Source organism: Chionomys nivalis, chromosome 4, assembly GCF_950005125.1.
Source record: "Chionomys nivalis chromosome 4, mChiNiv1.1, whole genome shotgun sequence".
NCBI classification, from domain to species: Eukaryota; Metazoa; Chordata; class Mammalia; order Rodentia; family Cricetidae; genus Chionomys; species Chionomys nivalis.
In genome coordinates, this window is record NC_080089.1 from 58067219 (window position 1) to 58082407 (window position 15189).

The window sequence follows — 15189 nt, forward strand, 5'->3', positions numbered from 1 at the left end:
TTGCTTAATGGCGACATAGACCTGCTGCGTCCCTGGAACTGGGGTGGTGAGCATGGCTTGCAGAGGCAGTGAACATACCTCTGCCATGATGGATAGTTAGGGCAGAGCCAACAGGCAAAGCTGCAGTGTTAGTCCTAGTCATGCCCATTTAGCATTTTAAAAAGTGCTCCTGGTCAGAAAAGGATTACAGATTCACAGTAAAGACAGATTCAGACAAAAAAAGGCGTCTAAATGAGTAAGTCTGATTAATGTCCATGAGCTTAAGACAGATAAGATAAAAGACAGAGTCATAAATAAAAAATAATTTAAGGATATTAAGCTGAAATTCTTTTTTTTTATTAATTAATTAATTTAATTATTAAAGATTTCTGCCTCTTCCCCGCCACCACTTCCCATTCCCTCCCCCTCCCCCAATCAAGTCTTCCTTCCTCCTCAGCCCAAAGAGCAAGCAGGTTTCTCTGCCCTGTGGGAGGTCCAAGGACCACCCACCTCCATCCAGGTCTATTAAGGTGAGCATCCAAACTACCTGGGCTCCCACAAAGCCATTACGTGCAATAGGATCAAGAACCCATTGCCATTGTTCTTCAGTTCTCAGTAGTCCTCATTGTCCATTATGTTCAGCGAGACCGGTTTTGTCCCATGCTTTTTCAGTCCCTGGCCAGCTGGCCTTGGTGAGTTCCCGATAGATCATCCCCATTGCCTCAGTGTGTGGGTGCACCCCTCGCCGTCCTGAGTTCCTTGCTCGTGCTCACTCTCCTTCTGCTCCTCCTTTGGATCGTGAGACTTCAGTCCAGTGCTCCAATGTTGGTCTCTGTCTCTGTCTTCTTTCATCGCCTGATGAAGGTTAATATTCAGGGGGATGCTTATATGTTTTTCTTTGGGTTCACCTTCTTATTTAGCTTCTCTAGAGTCACGAATTATAGTCTCAATGTCCTTTATTTATGGCTAGAAACCAAATATGAGTGAGTACATCCCATGTTCCTCTTTTTGGGTCTGGCTTACCTCACTCAGGATAGTGTTTTCAATTTCCGTCCATTTGTATGCAAAATTCAAGAAGTCATTGTTTTTTACTGCTGAGTAGTACTCTAATATGTATATATTCCATACTTTCTTCATCCATTCTTCCATTGAAGGACATCTAGGTTGTTTCCAGGTTCTGGCTATTACAAACAATGCTGCTATGAACATAGTTGAGCATATACTTTTGTTGTATGTTTGGGCATCTCTTGGGTATATTCCCAATAGTGGTATTGCTGGGTCAAGAGGTAGGTTGAACCCGACTTTCCTGAGAAACCACCACACTGCTTTCCAAAGTGGTTGCACAAGTTTGCATTCCCACCAGCAATGGATGAGAGTGCCCCTTTCTCCACAACCTCTCCAGCAGAGGCTATCATTGGTGTTTTTGATTTTAGCCATTCTGACCGGTGTAAGATGGTATCTTAATGTTGTCTTGATTTGCATTTCCCTGATTGCTAAGGAAGTTGAGCATGATCTTAAGTGTCTTTTGGCCATTTGAACTTCTTCTGTTGAAAAGTCTCTGTTCAGCTCAGTGCCCCATTTTATAATTGGATTGATTAACCTTTTACGGTCTAATTTCTTGAGTTCTTTGTATATTTTGGATATCAGACCTTTGTCAGTTGCGGGGTTGGTGAAGATCTTCTCCCAGTCAGTGGGTTGCCTTTCTGTCTTAGTGACAGTGTCCTTTGCTTTACAGAAGCTTCTCAGTCTCAGGAGGTCCCATTTATTCAATGATGTCCTTAGTGTTTGTGCTGCTGGGGTTATACGTAGGAAGTGTTCTCCTGTGCCCATGTGTTGTAGAGTACTTCCCACTTTCTCTTCTATCAGGTTCAGTGTGTTTGGACTGATATTGAGGTCTTTAATCCATTTGGACTTGAGTTTTGTGCATGGTGATATATATGGATCTATTTTCATTCTTCTACAGATTGACTTCCAGTTTTGCCAGCACAATTTGTTGAAGATGCTCTCTTTTTTCCATTGTATACTTTTAGCTCCTTTATCGAAAATCAGGTGTTCATAGGTTTGTGGGCTAAAGTCAGGGTCTTCTATTCTATTCCATTGGTCGACTTCTCTGTTTTTATGCCAGTACCAAGCCGTTTTCAGTACTGTAGCTCTGTAATAGAGTTTAAAGTCAGGGATGGTAATGCCTCCAGACAATCCTTTATTGTATAAGATTGTTTTGGCTATCCTGGGTTTTTTGTTTTTCCATATAAAGTTGATTATTGTCTTCTCCAGATCTGTGAAGAATTTTGATGGGATTTTGATGGGGATTGCGTTGAATCTATAGATTGCTTTTGGTAGAATTGCCATTTTTACTATGTTGATCCTCCCAATCCAAGAGCAAGGGAGGTCCTTCCATTTTCTGGTGTCCTCTTCAATTTCTTTCTTCAAAGACTTAAAGTTCTTGCCAAATAGATCTTTCACTTCCTTGGTCAGAGTTACCCCAAGGTATTTTATGCTATTTGTGGCTATCGTGAAAGGTGATGCTTCTCTGATTTCCCTCTCTGCTTCCTTATCCTTAGTGTATAGGAAGGCAACTGATTTTTTGGAGTTGATTTTGTATCCTGCCACATTACCAAAGGTGTTTATCAGCTGTAGGAGTTCTTTGGTAGAGTTTTTGGGGTCGCTTATGTATACTATCATATCATCTGCAAATAATGAAAGCTTAACTTCTTCCTTTCCAATATGGATCCCCTTGATCCCCTTATGTTGTCTTATTGCTATTGCTAGAACTTCAAGCACTATATTGAAGAGGTATGGAGAGAGTGGACATCCTTGTCGTGTTCCTGATTTTAGTGGGATGGCTTTGAGTTTTTCTCCATTTAATTTAATGTTAGCTGTCGGCTTGCTGTAAATAGCTTTTATTATATTTAGGTATGACCCTTGTATCCCTAATCTCTCCAAGACCTTTATCATAAAGGAGTGTTGAATTTTGTCGAATGCTTTTTCAGCATCTAATGAAATGATCATATGGTTTTTTTCTTTCAGTTTATTTATATGGTTGATTACATTGATAGATTTACGTATGTTGAACCAGCCCTGCATCTCTGGAATGAAGCCTACTTGATCATAATGGATAACTTTTCTAATGTATTCTTGAATTCAGTTTGCCAGTATTTTATTGAGAATTTTTGCGTCGATGTTCATGAGTGAGATAGGCCTGTAATTCTCTTTCTTGGTTGGGTCTTTGTGTGGTTTTGGTATCAGGGTAACTGTAGCTTCATAAAAGGAATTTGGCAATGACTCTTCTGTTTCTATATTGTGAAATACATTAAGAAGTATAGGTATTAGCTCTTCTTGGAAGTTCTGGTAGAATTCTGCATTGAAACCATCTGGCCCTGGGCTTTTTTTGGAAGGGAGATTTTTGATAACTGTTTCTAATTCCTTGTAAGCACACCTTGGGATGCTACACACTTTATTAGAAATGGGCTAGTCCAGGTGCGAGAGTTAGCCGAGAAGAGGCTAGATATAATGGGCCAAGCAATGTTTAAAAGAATACAGTTTGTGTGTTGTTATTTCGGGGCATAAGCTAGCCAGGCGACCAGGAGCTGGGGCAGCAGGAACACAGCCCGCAGCTCCCACTTCATCTGGCGCCCAGACATGGGGCACTGAATCTACAGAAAGCCTGAGAAAGCTTGGGAAAGAATAGAGTAAAGCATGTTTTCTTGGTAGCAGCAATTTCTTGGGTCTGTTCTGCCTGCTAGAGGCAAGCAAGCGCTCTCATCTAAGAGAGGCTTCCTGACTCAGCTTCAGCTGCAAAACAAGAGGTCCTGCCACGAAACACTTAAATGGCATTGATAAAAGCTGGCTGTATGTTTGTTTGTTTTCAGCCATAGCAGGAAAAAAGCTGCGCCGTTTAAAAATGCCGGCTTTCTGGGCTGTCCTGCCAGGGCAAAATCTTACTCTTTAGAGCAGGCGTTCCTGACTTCGGAGCTTTTTGAGTGTTGCTTAATAACTGTTGCAGTTTGTTTACTGGCAGGGACCTTGAAATGCCTAGAGTTGTAGCGATAAACATGGCTACAGTCGGTACCTCAGCCAGGAGGCTGGAAAGCTAAGGAATGGGCTGGATTTAGCTGGCAAAGCCATGGCTTTAATCCTACCCATATTGCTCAGTAATTTAAAGACTCATGTGGTCAAAAAAGAGACATACACAGTAAAAGAAAGATTCAAAGTCAAAGAAAACGTCTTAATGATTTACAATGTGTTTAAAAATATATGCAGGCTAAAAATTAAAGTTCTTAACAGTAAAAAAGAAAGAAAGTAGTTGGATGTGGTAGTACACACCTTTAATCCCAACACTTGGGAGGCAGAGGGAGATTTACCTCTGTGACTTCAAGGTGTGGTAGCACACGCCTTTAATCCCAATGCCTGGAAGGCAGAGACAGAAGGATCTCTGAGAGTTATTCCAGGTCAAAGATATACAGAGAACCTGTCTCAAAAAGCAAAAAATAAAAGTAAAAATAAACAAAATAGAGGTTAAAATAAAGCCGCACAAAGATGGAAAATACACAGAAAATCTTTATACTGTATGCTATTATGCTCTCTTTGAATTGTTTGAATTCTGAGAAAAGAGCAACAGCTGCTAAAAGTTATTTGTTTATAAATGCTGCTGAACTAATCCAAGATAGATATTTTCAAAATACCTTGACTTCAGAATTTGGATCTAAGGATATGATACTTTGGAAAAGAGATTTTTCTTTTGTTTTCACAGACGAGACCCTGTGTATGCTTCTATTCCAACATGGTATGATAGACCACGCCCTCCTGGAAGGTTGCTGTGAACATCCTCAAAAAATTGCTTCGCTCAACTGCCAACTGAGATGAAACTAGCACACAGGTTATACCCTCAAAGACCTGATTAACAGCGCCACCATTCAGCAGGAAGCAGTTTGGAGAGAAATAACTGTGCCCATATTCCCAAATATTGTTTATAAATGTTCTTTTACATTTAAAGGGGGAGATGATACAGGTATGAATAATTTGCATTGCTATAGATTTTAAGGTCAATTTTGTTATATGTATATGTATTTCTGATATTGATTAAGGTATTGTGATTGTGTAGTTCATTTAAAAATGTAATGTATATAGGTTGTTAATGGATAATTATCAATAATAGTCAAGCTTGTAGTCATGTTAGTTAAGATTTTCTAGATGCACATAGATATATTTTAGATGGACATTCTTCATATCTTTCAAAGACTATGGAATATGGCATTAATGTTTTAATAACTTAGGGTTTTTCATGACAATGAGACATGTCTGCTCCTGGCAGCACCAACCTACTTAAAGAGGAAGATGGGCATCGAAGAGGATCGTTATGGAGTTTGATAGCCTGATAGCCATTTGGGCAAGAAACTGCTCTTGCCTGGACTATTGCATAAACTGGACACAGAGAACCCGCAGAGAGAGGACTACTGAACTTGCCTAAAGGTGAGATGATCTTTCGAGGTTCCTGATTCATGAAGGAGTCTGCAAGACATTCTTGCAGGACACAGCAGATAGTGACTGAACTGCCTTTGAAATTTCCTGCTTCATGGAAATGTCTCTAGATACTATGGACCTGTAGGCCGAAGATGGATGCCCCAATGGTACAGAGGAACTTTGGGTGACTATCCAGGCAGCGAGATGTCTCTGTCATCTCTAGAGTTTGGAAGTTGCTTATTTCTTGTTTGCTTAGGTAATATTGTATCTTTCTGGAGTCTTTGATGGAGTTGAAGAATAGTTAGTTATAGTTTTCCTTAGTTATGATAAAAGATAAAATAGATGTAAATATTGTAATTTTTACTTGATAACTGTTTTGTTATATGTAATCTTGATATGTTAAAGTTAAAGCCTTCCTTTTTTTTGTTTAAACAGAAAAAGGGGAAATGATGGAGGAAGGTCATTGGTTAAAAATAAAGAAACTGCTTGGCCCTCATAGGTTAGAACATAGGTGGATGGAGTAAACAGAACAGAATGCTGGGAGGAAGAGGAAGTGAGCTCAGATGCAGGGCAGCTCCTCTGAGAGACAGACGCCATGCTCTCCTCTCCAGGGCAGACACGATGAAGCTCCGACCCAGGATGGACGTAGGCTAGAATCTTCCTGGTAAGCGCACCTTGGGGTGCTACACACTTTATTAGAAATGGACTAGTCCAGGTGCGAGAGTTAGCCGAGAAGAGGCTAGATATAATGGGCCAAGCAGTGTTTAAAAGAATACAGTTTGTGTGTTGTTATTTCGGGGCATAAGCTAGCCAGGCGACCAGGAGCTGGGGTGGCAGGAACACAGCCCACAGCTCCCACTTCAGGCTGCCTCAAACTTAAGAGATCTGCTTGCCTCTGCCTCCCAAGTGTTGGTATTAAAGGTATACAACACCACCTGGCTATTTACTTATTTATGATTTATTTATTATGTATACAGTGTTTTGCCGACATGTATTCCTGCACACCAGAAGAGGGCACCAGATCTCATTATTGATGGTTGTGAGCTACCGCGTGGTTGCTGGGAATTGAACTCAGGACCTCTGGAAGAGCAGCTAGTGCTCTTAACTGCTGAGCCATCTCTCTAGTCCCTGTTTTTTTTTTTTAAATGTGTGTATGTGTGTGTGTGTGTGTGTGTGTGTGTGTGTGAGTGTTTCATCTGAATATAGATATGTACAGCACATGTGCTACCCAAGGAGACCAGAAGAGGGAATCAGATCTCTTCCAGAACTGGAGTTACAAATGGTTATGAGGCGCCATGTGGGTGCTGGGAATCAAACCTGGGTCTTGTGAAAGAGAAGACAGTGCTCTTACCTGCTGAAGCCCTCGAAGTAATTGAAGTGACAGAAATGACTTAAGACTGCTGCTCTTTTTCTTGTAGTTGTGTCACATCTGGGCTTTACCAAGCAAGCTAGCAATCACAAAGCACCCTGGAGTAACAGTGCCTCCAATATCAGCTCCTTCAGCTTGCTGCTACTCCCCTCTTACCATGCTCAAGGATTATCAGCTGGGCTCCAGATTGTGCATTTCCAACATCATTCTCAGCAATGCATTGATAGAACCCTTCATCTGATTTCACCAGACCCAAAACTTGAAGATTATGTTCCTTCTAAGAAAGAAAAACATACATAAAATTTTATGACCTCACTGATGGAACATAAGTTTAAAATATCAAGGATATGTTCTTAAGGAGACAGAAGAAATAATGTTCTTAGCATAAACATTGCTTTAAAATTTAACAACATGTAAATACTGATAAAAGAAAAATGCTAATTTAACTATAACAAATTGGTTTTTTAATGTTAAATACGCAGAAACTTTTTGTTAACATGAGATTATGCATTTCAGAAACAGAAAATACCTCCCCACAAAAAATGAATTACTTATAGGATAAATCTGTAAAATGACATTGTCTTTAAAACACTATAATTATTTCTAAGCTTTTTACTAAGTATTATGTAAAGACCTTTAGGTATACCAGTAATATTTATTACTAAAACCTAAATAATCCTATTAGTAGAATATTAGATAATGGTACTATTACTAGATAAAAAATATCTACTACATACCTAATACATATGAAATAAAAAGCATAATTGACAAAGAATTATTAAATAGATCTAACATCTTTTTTTCTCACACTGGGATCTGAGAGACTGACTGGCCAATGAGCCTCTAGAATTCAGTTGTCTCCCTCTCCACAGTGCTGGCATTACAACACAAAATGCCTTATGTGGGTTTCTCCTGGTGACTGTCCTCAGGTCTTCATGCTTACATGGAAACATTTTACAGACTGAGATATCAATCCAGTTCCACATTTAACTTTCTGAACTTACAATTTTGCCACAGTTTTGAGACAGCCTCAAGGAGTGACCTAATCTGGCCTCCTGCCTTTACCTCCTGAGGACTGGAATGACACACAAGTTATCACCATATTTTGCTTGTACCTACTTCAAAAATTCTTTTAATACATGCAAATTAAATTAAAAGGCACTATGTGATGATGCACTCACTGTCTAAAAGGGTTTTTGTTGTTAGAACTGTTGGCATGGGCTCTTTCTTACTTTGAAGAGTATGTGCACTGAATTATAACTTTTTGGTTAGGCTTTGTAGTTTGTTAAATAAATAACTGATGTTTTTCAAAATTATCATCTATCTATACTTCCAGAGAGACCAGGATGGGGTGGCATATGCCTTAATCCCCAGGTGGATCTCTGTGAGTTCCAGACCAATCTGGTGTACATTGTGAATTCCAGGGCAACCAGAACTACAGTGAGACCCGGGGTGGGGTGGGGGGAAGAAAGGGAGGAAGAATGGGGAGGCAATGAGGAACACACACGTATGTATGCACACACTGTATTTCTCAAGAAATGCTGATGGTAATTTTCTATTTTGTTATCTGCAGTAATTTGAATTGGTATATATAAATATATCTTTTAGTTATATTTTAGACACTTAAAAGGTTTCAGAAATAAAAGTATTTCTTTGAAAAAATACTTACTACAATTTTAAAATAATCACTTGGGATAACCACATCCCCATTCTTGACCCACTTCACAGTTGGAGTTGGCTTCCCAGTGACTTCACATTCAAATACAATATCCATGGATTCGTGAGCATATATGTTAGCAGGTTGTTTCAAGAATTCAGGTGGAGCTTCAAAATATAAAAGAAATTAAAATAAAATTAGGTAGCTATTCACATATCAACAAATTTTTAGACCACAGAATTCATAGTATTTACATAGTATTTGAATGCTCTATCAAAGTGAATTTTATTCATATTTTATTAGGTATTCCTAAACGTTTCAAACATTTTGGTGCTGAGGGACACACTCTCACCAGGAGAGGTGACACCCAGACCCATCTGCTGCCAAGGATCATAGTCCTACTATGGCTGGGGTCTCTGCTGCCACCAAAGGCCACACAGATGCCCACGGTTGGGCTGCAATCTGATGGTGTCTAGCAGCCATGTGGCCGACAGAACCATTCCTACCTGAGTGGCCATTCCTTCCACCCAGAACCAGAATGTCGTCCAGGCCCAAGCTGCTGCTGAGGGCCATGTTTGGGTCCATGGTACAGCTGAAGCTGGGGCCTGTACTAATATCTATGGCCCGCGTCATCTTAGAAGGCCTTAGGAATCATGCGAGATGAAATCAGGGGTCATGCTAAGTTGGCCACGCCCTTCGCTGGCCCTGGGAAAGCTTGCCTTGTCTCTCATTGGAACTGTAGCAAGAAAACTGACCCCTGCAGGCTGGAGAGGTGGTTCCCACCCCACAACCACAGGCAAGGCTAAACCAACCCTGAAAGCATGGCTCTAGGGGAGCTGACTCCGCCCTCTCACCTGAAGCAGGTGTACCCAAGGGCCCAGACTGACCAGCTGCTACCAACTGGGCCCACAGCCAGGCCTTAGGTTGGCCTACCCTAGCATCTACCCCATCTAGGACCTGCAGGAGTTGGTGAATAGACTGGGCCTGTGGAATGATAGCCTCAGGATCTCCGAGGCTTAGAGTGGAAACAGAATATCCCAGAGGAATTCTGGTGAAGATCCAGGGATGATGGTGTACCAGAAACCAAAGGCATTGAACCGGACCAGCAACTCATTGCAATGAACATTTGCCATTAAACCTGATGGAACAAAGGGGTTTACTATATGACACACCAAAGCCCCCAATGCCACCTGGAGGAATGAAGATATGTTTGAGAGAAAGTAAAGAGATTTTTGTTGTTACTGGTGTTTACATTTTGTTTGGTATTTTTTTTTATTTTTGTTTTGTTTTTTACTTTTGTTTGCTTGCCTACTCTGGTTTCTTTTGAGGGGGGTGCAGCACGGGTTAGGGGAGGATACGGGGACACTGAAAGGTGAGCAGAATTGGGATGCATCATGAACTCCCAAAGACTCAGCAAAGAAGCTAAATTTAAAACAAAACATTAAAGGTTAAAAATGTTTAAAAAAATTTACAGTCCAATTACTATTTCACACTTATCTGAATAACTTTCAGCTTAAGATGTACCTTTCTGTGTGGCTTTACTCTGTCAACTAGATGCATATTTTAAATCATTTGTTTAGTGTTATTTTCCGCCCTCAGAAGTCACTTGACAAAAATTTAAATCTACACAATGTATGTCCAATTAAATTCAGCTTCCATCCTGGCCTCATAGTTCACTCCATAAGTAAAAATCTTTTAAAATGTTATGGTTTATCCTTCCAATTTTTTGTTTGTTTTTTGTTTTTCGAGACAGGGTTTCTCTGTGGTTTTGGAGCCTGTCCTGGAACTAGCTCTTGTAGACCAGGCTGGTCTCAAACTCACAGATATCTGCCTGCCTCTGCCTCCCGAGTGCTGGGATTAAAGGCGTGCGCCACCACTGCCCGGCTATCCTTCCAATTTTTTAAATGTAAAAACAACTTGTCTCATCTCTCTCCTTCAAATTATAAATAACACACTAAACTTTTTCTGCTTTCAAAGCTTGTACTCTTAACTAAGATGGTACCATTACCAAGGAACTGACATACTCCTTGAGTCCAATGTTAATACTAGGGAACCCTTTTCTAAAGTAGAATAATTCTGTAAAACACAGAAAAATGAGTTTTTATAAAATTAAATAATTTTAGTATGCATTTTCAGTAAACAGACTTTCAAAGACTATTAGAAAAAAAACCATAGTGCTCACCATTTACTTTTCCCTCTCGTGAATTATAAAGGAAATACTCCTCTGGATTATTTTTACTCTTTATATAGTATTCACCAATTAAATATAGGAGCAGATGTTTGTGGTTAGCAGATAACCAGATAACCAGAGATGTTTGTGGTTAGCAGATAACCAGAGAACAAATGAGTCAATTACCATAAGAAAATAAGTATTGCAATGGAAGATTATGTATTTTGTTACCAAAGAGATAATTAAGCTTCAAATTCTGTGACAGCTCCCTTCCCTTCTAATACCACCATCATTACAAGAGTCATTTTAATTGCTAAATACACAAGTGATGTGGGAGAGTTTCTGTTTTGTGTTGATTTCATTGGTTAACACGAGCAAGGAACTCAGGACCGCGAGGGGTGCACCCACATACTGAGACAATGGGGATGATCTTTCGGGAACTCACCAAGGCCAGCTGGACTGAGTCTAAAAAAGCATGGCATAAAACCGGACTCGCTGAACATAGTGGACAATGAGGGCTGCTGAGAAGTCAAGAACAATGGCACTGGGTTTTGATCCTACTGCATGTACTGGCTTTGTGGGAGCCTAGGCAGTTTGGATGCTCACCTTACTAGACCTGGAAGGAGGTGGGAGGTCCTTGGACTTCCCAAAGGGCAGGGAACCCTGACTGCTCTTCAGGCTGATGAGGGAGGGGGATTTGATTGAGGGAGGGGGAGGGAAATGGGAGGCGGTGGCGGGGAGGAGGCAGAAATCTTTAATAAGTAAATAATCAAGAAAAAAAAAGAAACTGCCTTGGCCCTTTAATAGGACAGAAACTTAGGTAGGCGGAGTAGACAGAACAGAATGCTGGGAGAAAGAAGCTGAGTCAGGCAGTCGCCATGATTCTCCCACCTGACACAGATGCAGGTTAAGATCCTCCCTGGTAAGCCACCTCGTGGTGCTACACACATTATTAGAAATGGGTTAAAGCAAGATGTGAGAGTTATCAAGCAAGAGGCTGAAACTAATGGGCCAAGCAGTGTTTAAAAGAATATAGTTTCCGTGTAATTATTTTGGGTAAAGCTGGCCGGTGGCCGGGAGGTGGGAAGCAGCCCGCTGCTCCTTCTACACAAGTAGAATGTTAATATCAAAACAAACATTATACTTCCAAAATTCTTTTGCTAAAAACATAACTTAATTCCAGCACTGCAGAATAATGTTGGAAATTGCCACTCAGTTCAAACAGACAACAATATTGTACTGGCTAATACCAAAGTTACAAGATCACTTTATTATGCTACAATTTGGAAGATAAAGGCTTTCATTTACATTAGCTCTCAAATGCTGGTGTTCGACAGTTTGATTTTTAATTCTTTGGTACTAAGATTCTCAAAGGGCACTTTAACTAGAAAAAATACTTTTTTTTTCAGTTTTATGTTAAACTATACATTTGATGGTCTTAAGTTTTTTCTACAATTCACAAATTGACACCCACATCCTTAAAAAACAACTGACAATGGACAAAATCTCTTCCAAGCAAGCATTTAAAACTGAAATCTTTTTAGAGATCGTTTAACAATGTAATTGTAAATATAAGTACTGGCTGTACTAAACAAAGATATATTAGAAATCACACACACATACACACAGTCTCTGTCTCTGTCTCTCTCTCTCTATTTCCAGAGAAAGCTTCCCATTCTACCAAAGGTAAATAAATAGGTTCTTCTGTATTCCAAGAAAAATGAGGACATCAATTCTGCAGAGACTGTACCATAAAACTGTCACCAGACTTTAATATCCTGCCCTTTTCTCATGCCCATACTTAAATTTTACTCTCACTCCTTTTCCCTAGCCCATCCCTCCTGATTTAGTTAACAAGTAGATATCCTGTAGATCTTAATTAAAAGCAGTTCCTTAAAGAAGCACTGTCTCCACTGGCCCATTTTCTCAATTTCCTTACCCCCTCACTACCTCATCTACCACTGAAAACAGAGGAGCCTAAATTAAGCAGGTAATCATCAAATATTAGCTGAAATCCACTAACCAGCACTATCAGCGAATTAGATGGTCATGCAAGATTCTTTTTCTCCAAACAATGCATAAATTTCTCAAGGATGCAATGTTTATATGCTAGTTTCTCATAAGTCTTCTTTCTCTGTACTTAACAGACATCACACTTTTTTTTACAGTATAGCTGGGATCATGCTTTTCTGCAATTTGTGTCCTCTCTTAATAATCTTACATATGAATACATATACAGTCACCCCTGAACAGGAGCACAATATGACCACATCACAATTTATTTACCCACCCTCCTACTCATGAACATTTAAGATTATCTTTGACTTTCTACTACAGGTAACTATTATGAGCTTTCTTGTATAACAGTTTCAGGAGAATAGATTTCTAAATGGAATAACTAAGTCAAGGAGTTTTCATATATAAAATTTTTTAAATAACATAAAGGCTATACCAACTCTATATTCCCACTAGAGACTCATTATCAATGAGATTATTTAAAATCCTATCGGAGGTAACAGCTAATCCAAGAAAATATGAAAAACGAAAGACATAAATGAGTAGATAGGATTGGAGGGTGGCCCTCTTCAACACACCATTTACAAAGACTATCTATTAAAGGAACATCCAAGAAAGTCTCAGATAAATTCTAATGTGCATTACTGTAATAAAGGAAAATTCTTTAGTGATTATTATGAATGATTATACAAACCATGAGATAAGTGGGTGTATATGTTACAGCCTTCCTAGTCAAAGTGTAGCATAGGATGGTAGCACTGGCACCCTCAGAGAGCTTACTAAGAAAATGGAACCTCTGTCTCCACCTCAAGTTCTCTAAATAAGTATTAGTACTTTAACCAGCTCTCTAGGTGACTGACATGCATATATGAAAGCTTCCTATGTACCAGTTTAAACTGATTCTAGTTCTATATGTACAAAAATGGAAAACTCTAAAGACAAAAGCTACAAGGCCTATACAGAAAAAAAACTAAATAATTCTATTCACTAACAAAAATGTATATTTCTAGGTATTCATGGACCTAAATGCTTTTGCAAAAAAAAATCTACAAGTATACATACTAAACTGCTGTAGAAGCACCTTCTGCTCCTTCAGCCAATAGCTGCTGAAATACCAGCCTGGGAGGCAGAGACAGACGGATCTCTGTGAGTTCAAGGATAGCCTGGTTTACAGAGGGAGTTCCAGGACAAAGATACACAGAGAACCTGCCTCAAAAAACCTAAAGTTAAAAGTAAAAATAAAAGAAATAGAGGTTAAACTAAAGCCACATAAGGATGGAAAATACAGAGGGAATCTTGATACTGTATGCTATTATGCTCTCTTTAAATTGTTTGAATGATGAGGAAGGAACAACAGCTGCTAAAAGATACTTGCTTATAAATGCTGCAGAATTAATCCAAGATAGGTATTTTGAAAATACCTTGACTTCAACATTGAAGTCAAAAGGTATGTTACTTTGGAGAAGAGATTTTGCTTTTGTTGATTTGTGCCATTACTAAACTAATAACAATAGTTATCCTCTGAGTAAAAGAATAGGAGTGGGGAAAGGATATTTATTGCTGCTATGTTTGATTTTTTTTTTTAATGGTGGTATTGTTACTTACACAATTTTTAAAAGGAAAGGAAAAGCCAGGAAAAAAAAAAAACCCTGAAAATTAATTCGGACTAAATATAAAAATTTGGCAGAGTAAACAATTAATGTATTTTTGTCGTCATTTATATGTTCAAACAACCAAAACATAATGTAAATGTAAATTTAAAATATAATTCATAATAACTAAAAAATAGGTATATATGCAACCACACTTAAAAAAAAACCTTTCAGAAATTAATGAAACTTTGCCAAAGGACATAAAACGACAGAGGAACAAATAAGGTCCTAAGTATGTAAGAAATTCCCATGATTAGAGAGACACATTAAATCAGAGGAAAAGATGCATAATCTCAATGGTCTTAGAAACACCACCTGGAAAACAGCACTGCTAGATTTACAGTTCCCTACATCAAATAAATTATATATATATAATTTTACATTTACATATAAATATTTTACATATATATTCATGTAAAATATTTAATGATTGCACAGACACAGACCCACAGCGGCATAAGAAAAAAAAATGATTTAAGTGCTCTTGGAGGAAGGAATAGGAGGATACTAAATCAGAGACACTAAAATTAACCATGTTCAACTTTGGATATTGTTAATATTCATTAGGTATTCATTTTACTGACACAAATCCCAAGTCCATTAGATGGCAGCTTCTTTTGTTTTAATGAGTCAACTCTTGGAGAGCTGAGACTGCCTCAGGAAAGAAGCTGGTGACCATAGGAACCAACCATGATTAGGCAGAACTTTGAGCACCAGATCCTAACCTGAAAGGAAATGAAGGTTGAGTTTATTACTAATGGCCGCTGACATAATCAATCATGTCTATGCAATGAAGTATCTATCAAAAATCCTCTAAGACAAAGTTCTGGAGATCTTCTAGACAACTCAATGTGCACCTGGAGACATATATCTCTAGGGCATATAC

The 15189-nt window shown here is 38.9% G+C and overlaps 1 protein-coding gene across 12 annotated transcripts in view; it reads right to left on the minus strand.

Moving 5' to 3' along the window:
* Neo1 (neogenin 1) overlaps positions 1-15189 on the minus strand; it is a 171677-nt gene that overhangs the window by 83774 nt on the left and 72714 nt on the right. For all 12 annotated transcript variants that reach the window (XM_057766515.1, XM_057766509.1, XM_057766508.1 and 9 more), the window contains 2 exons: positions 8478-8632; positions 6965-7085 (listed from right to left, as the gene is read on the minus strand). In XM_057766515.1, the coding sequence (XP_057622498.1) occupies positions 6965-7085; positions 8478-8632 (276 nt within the window). The remainder of the gene's footprint in view (positions 1-6964; positions 7086-8477; positions 8633-15189) is intronic.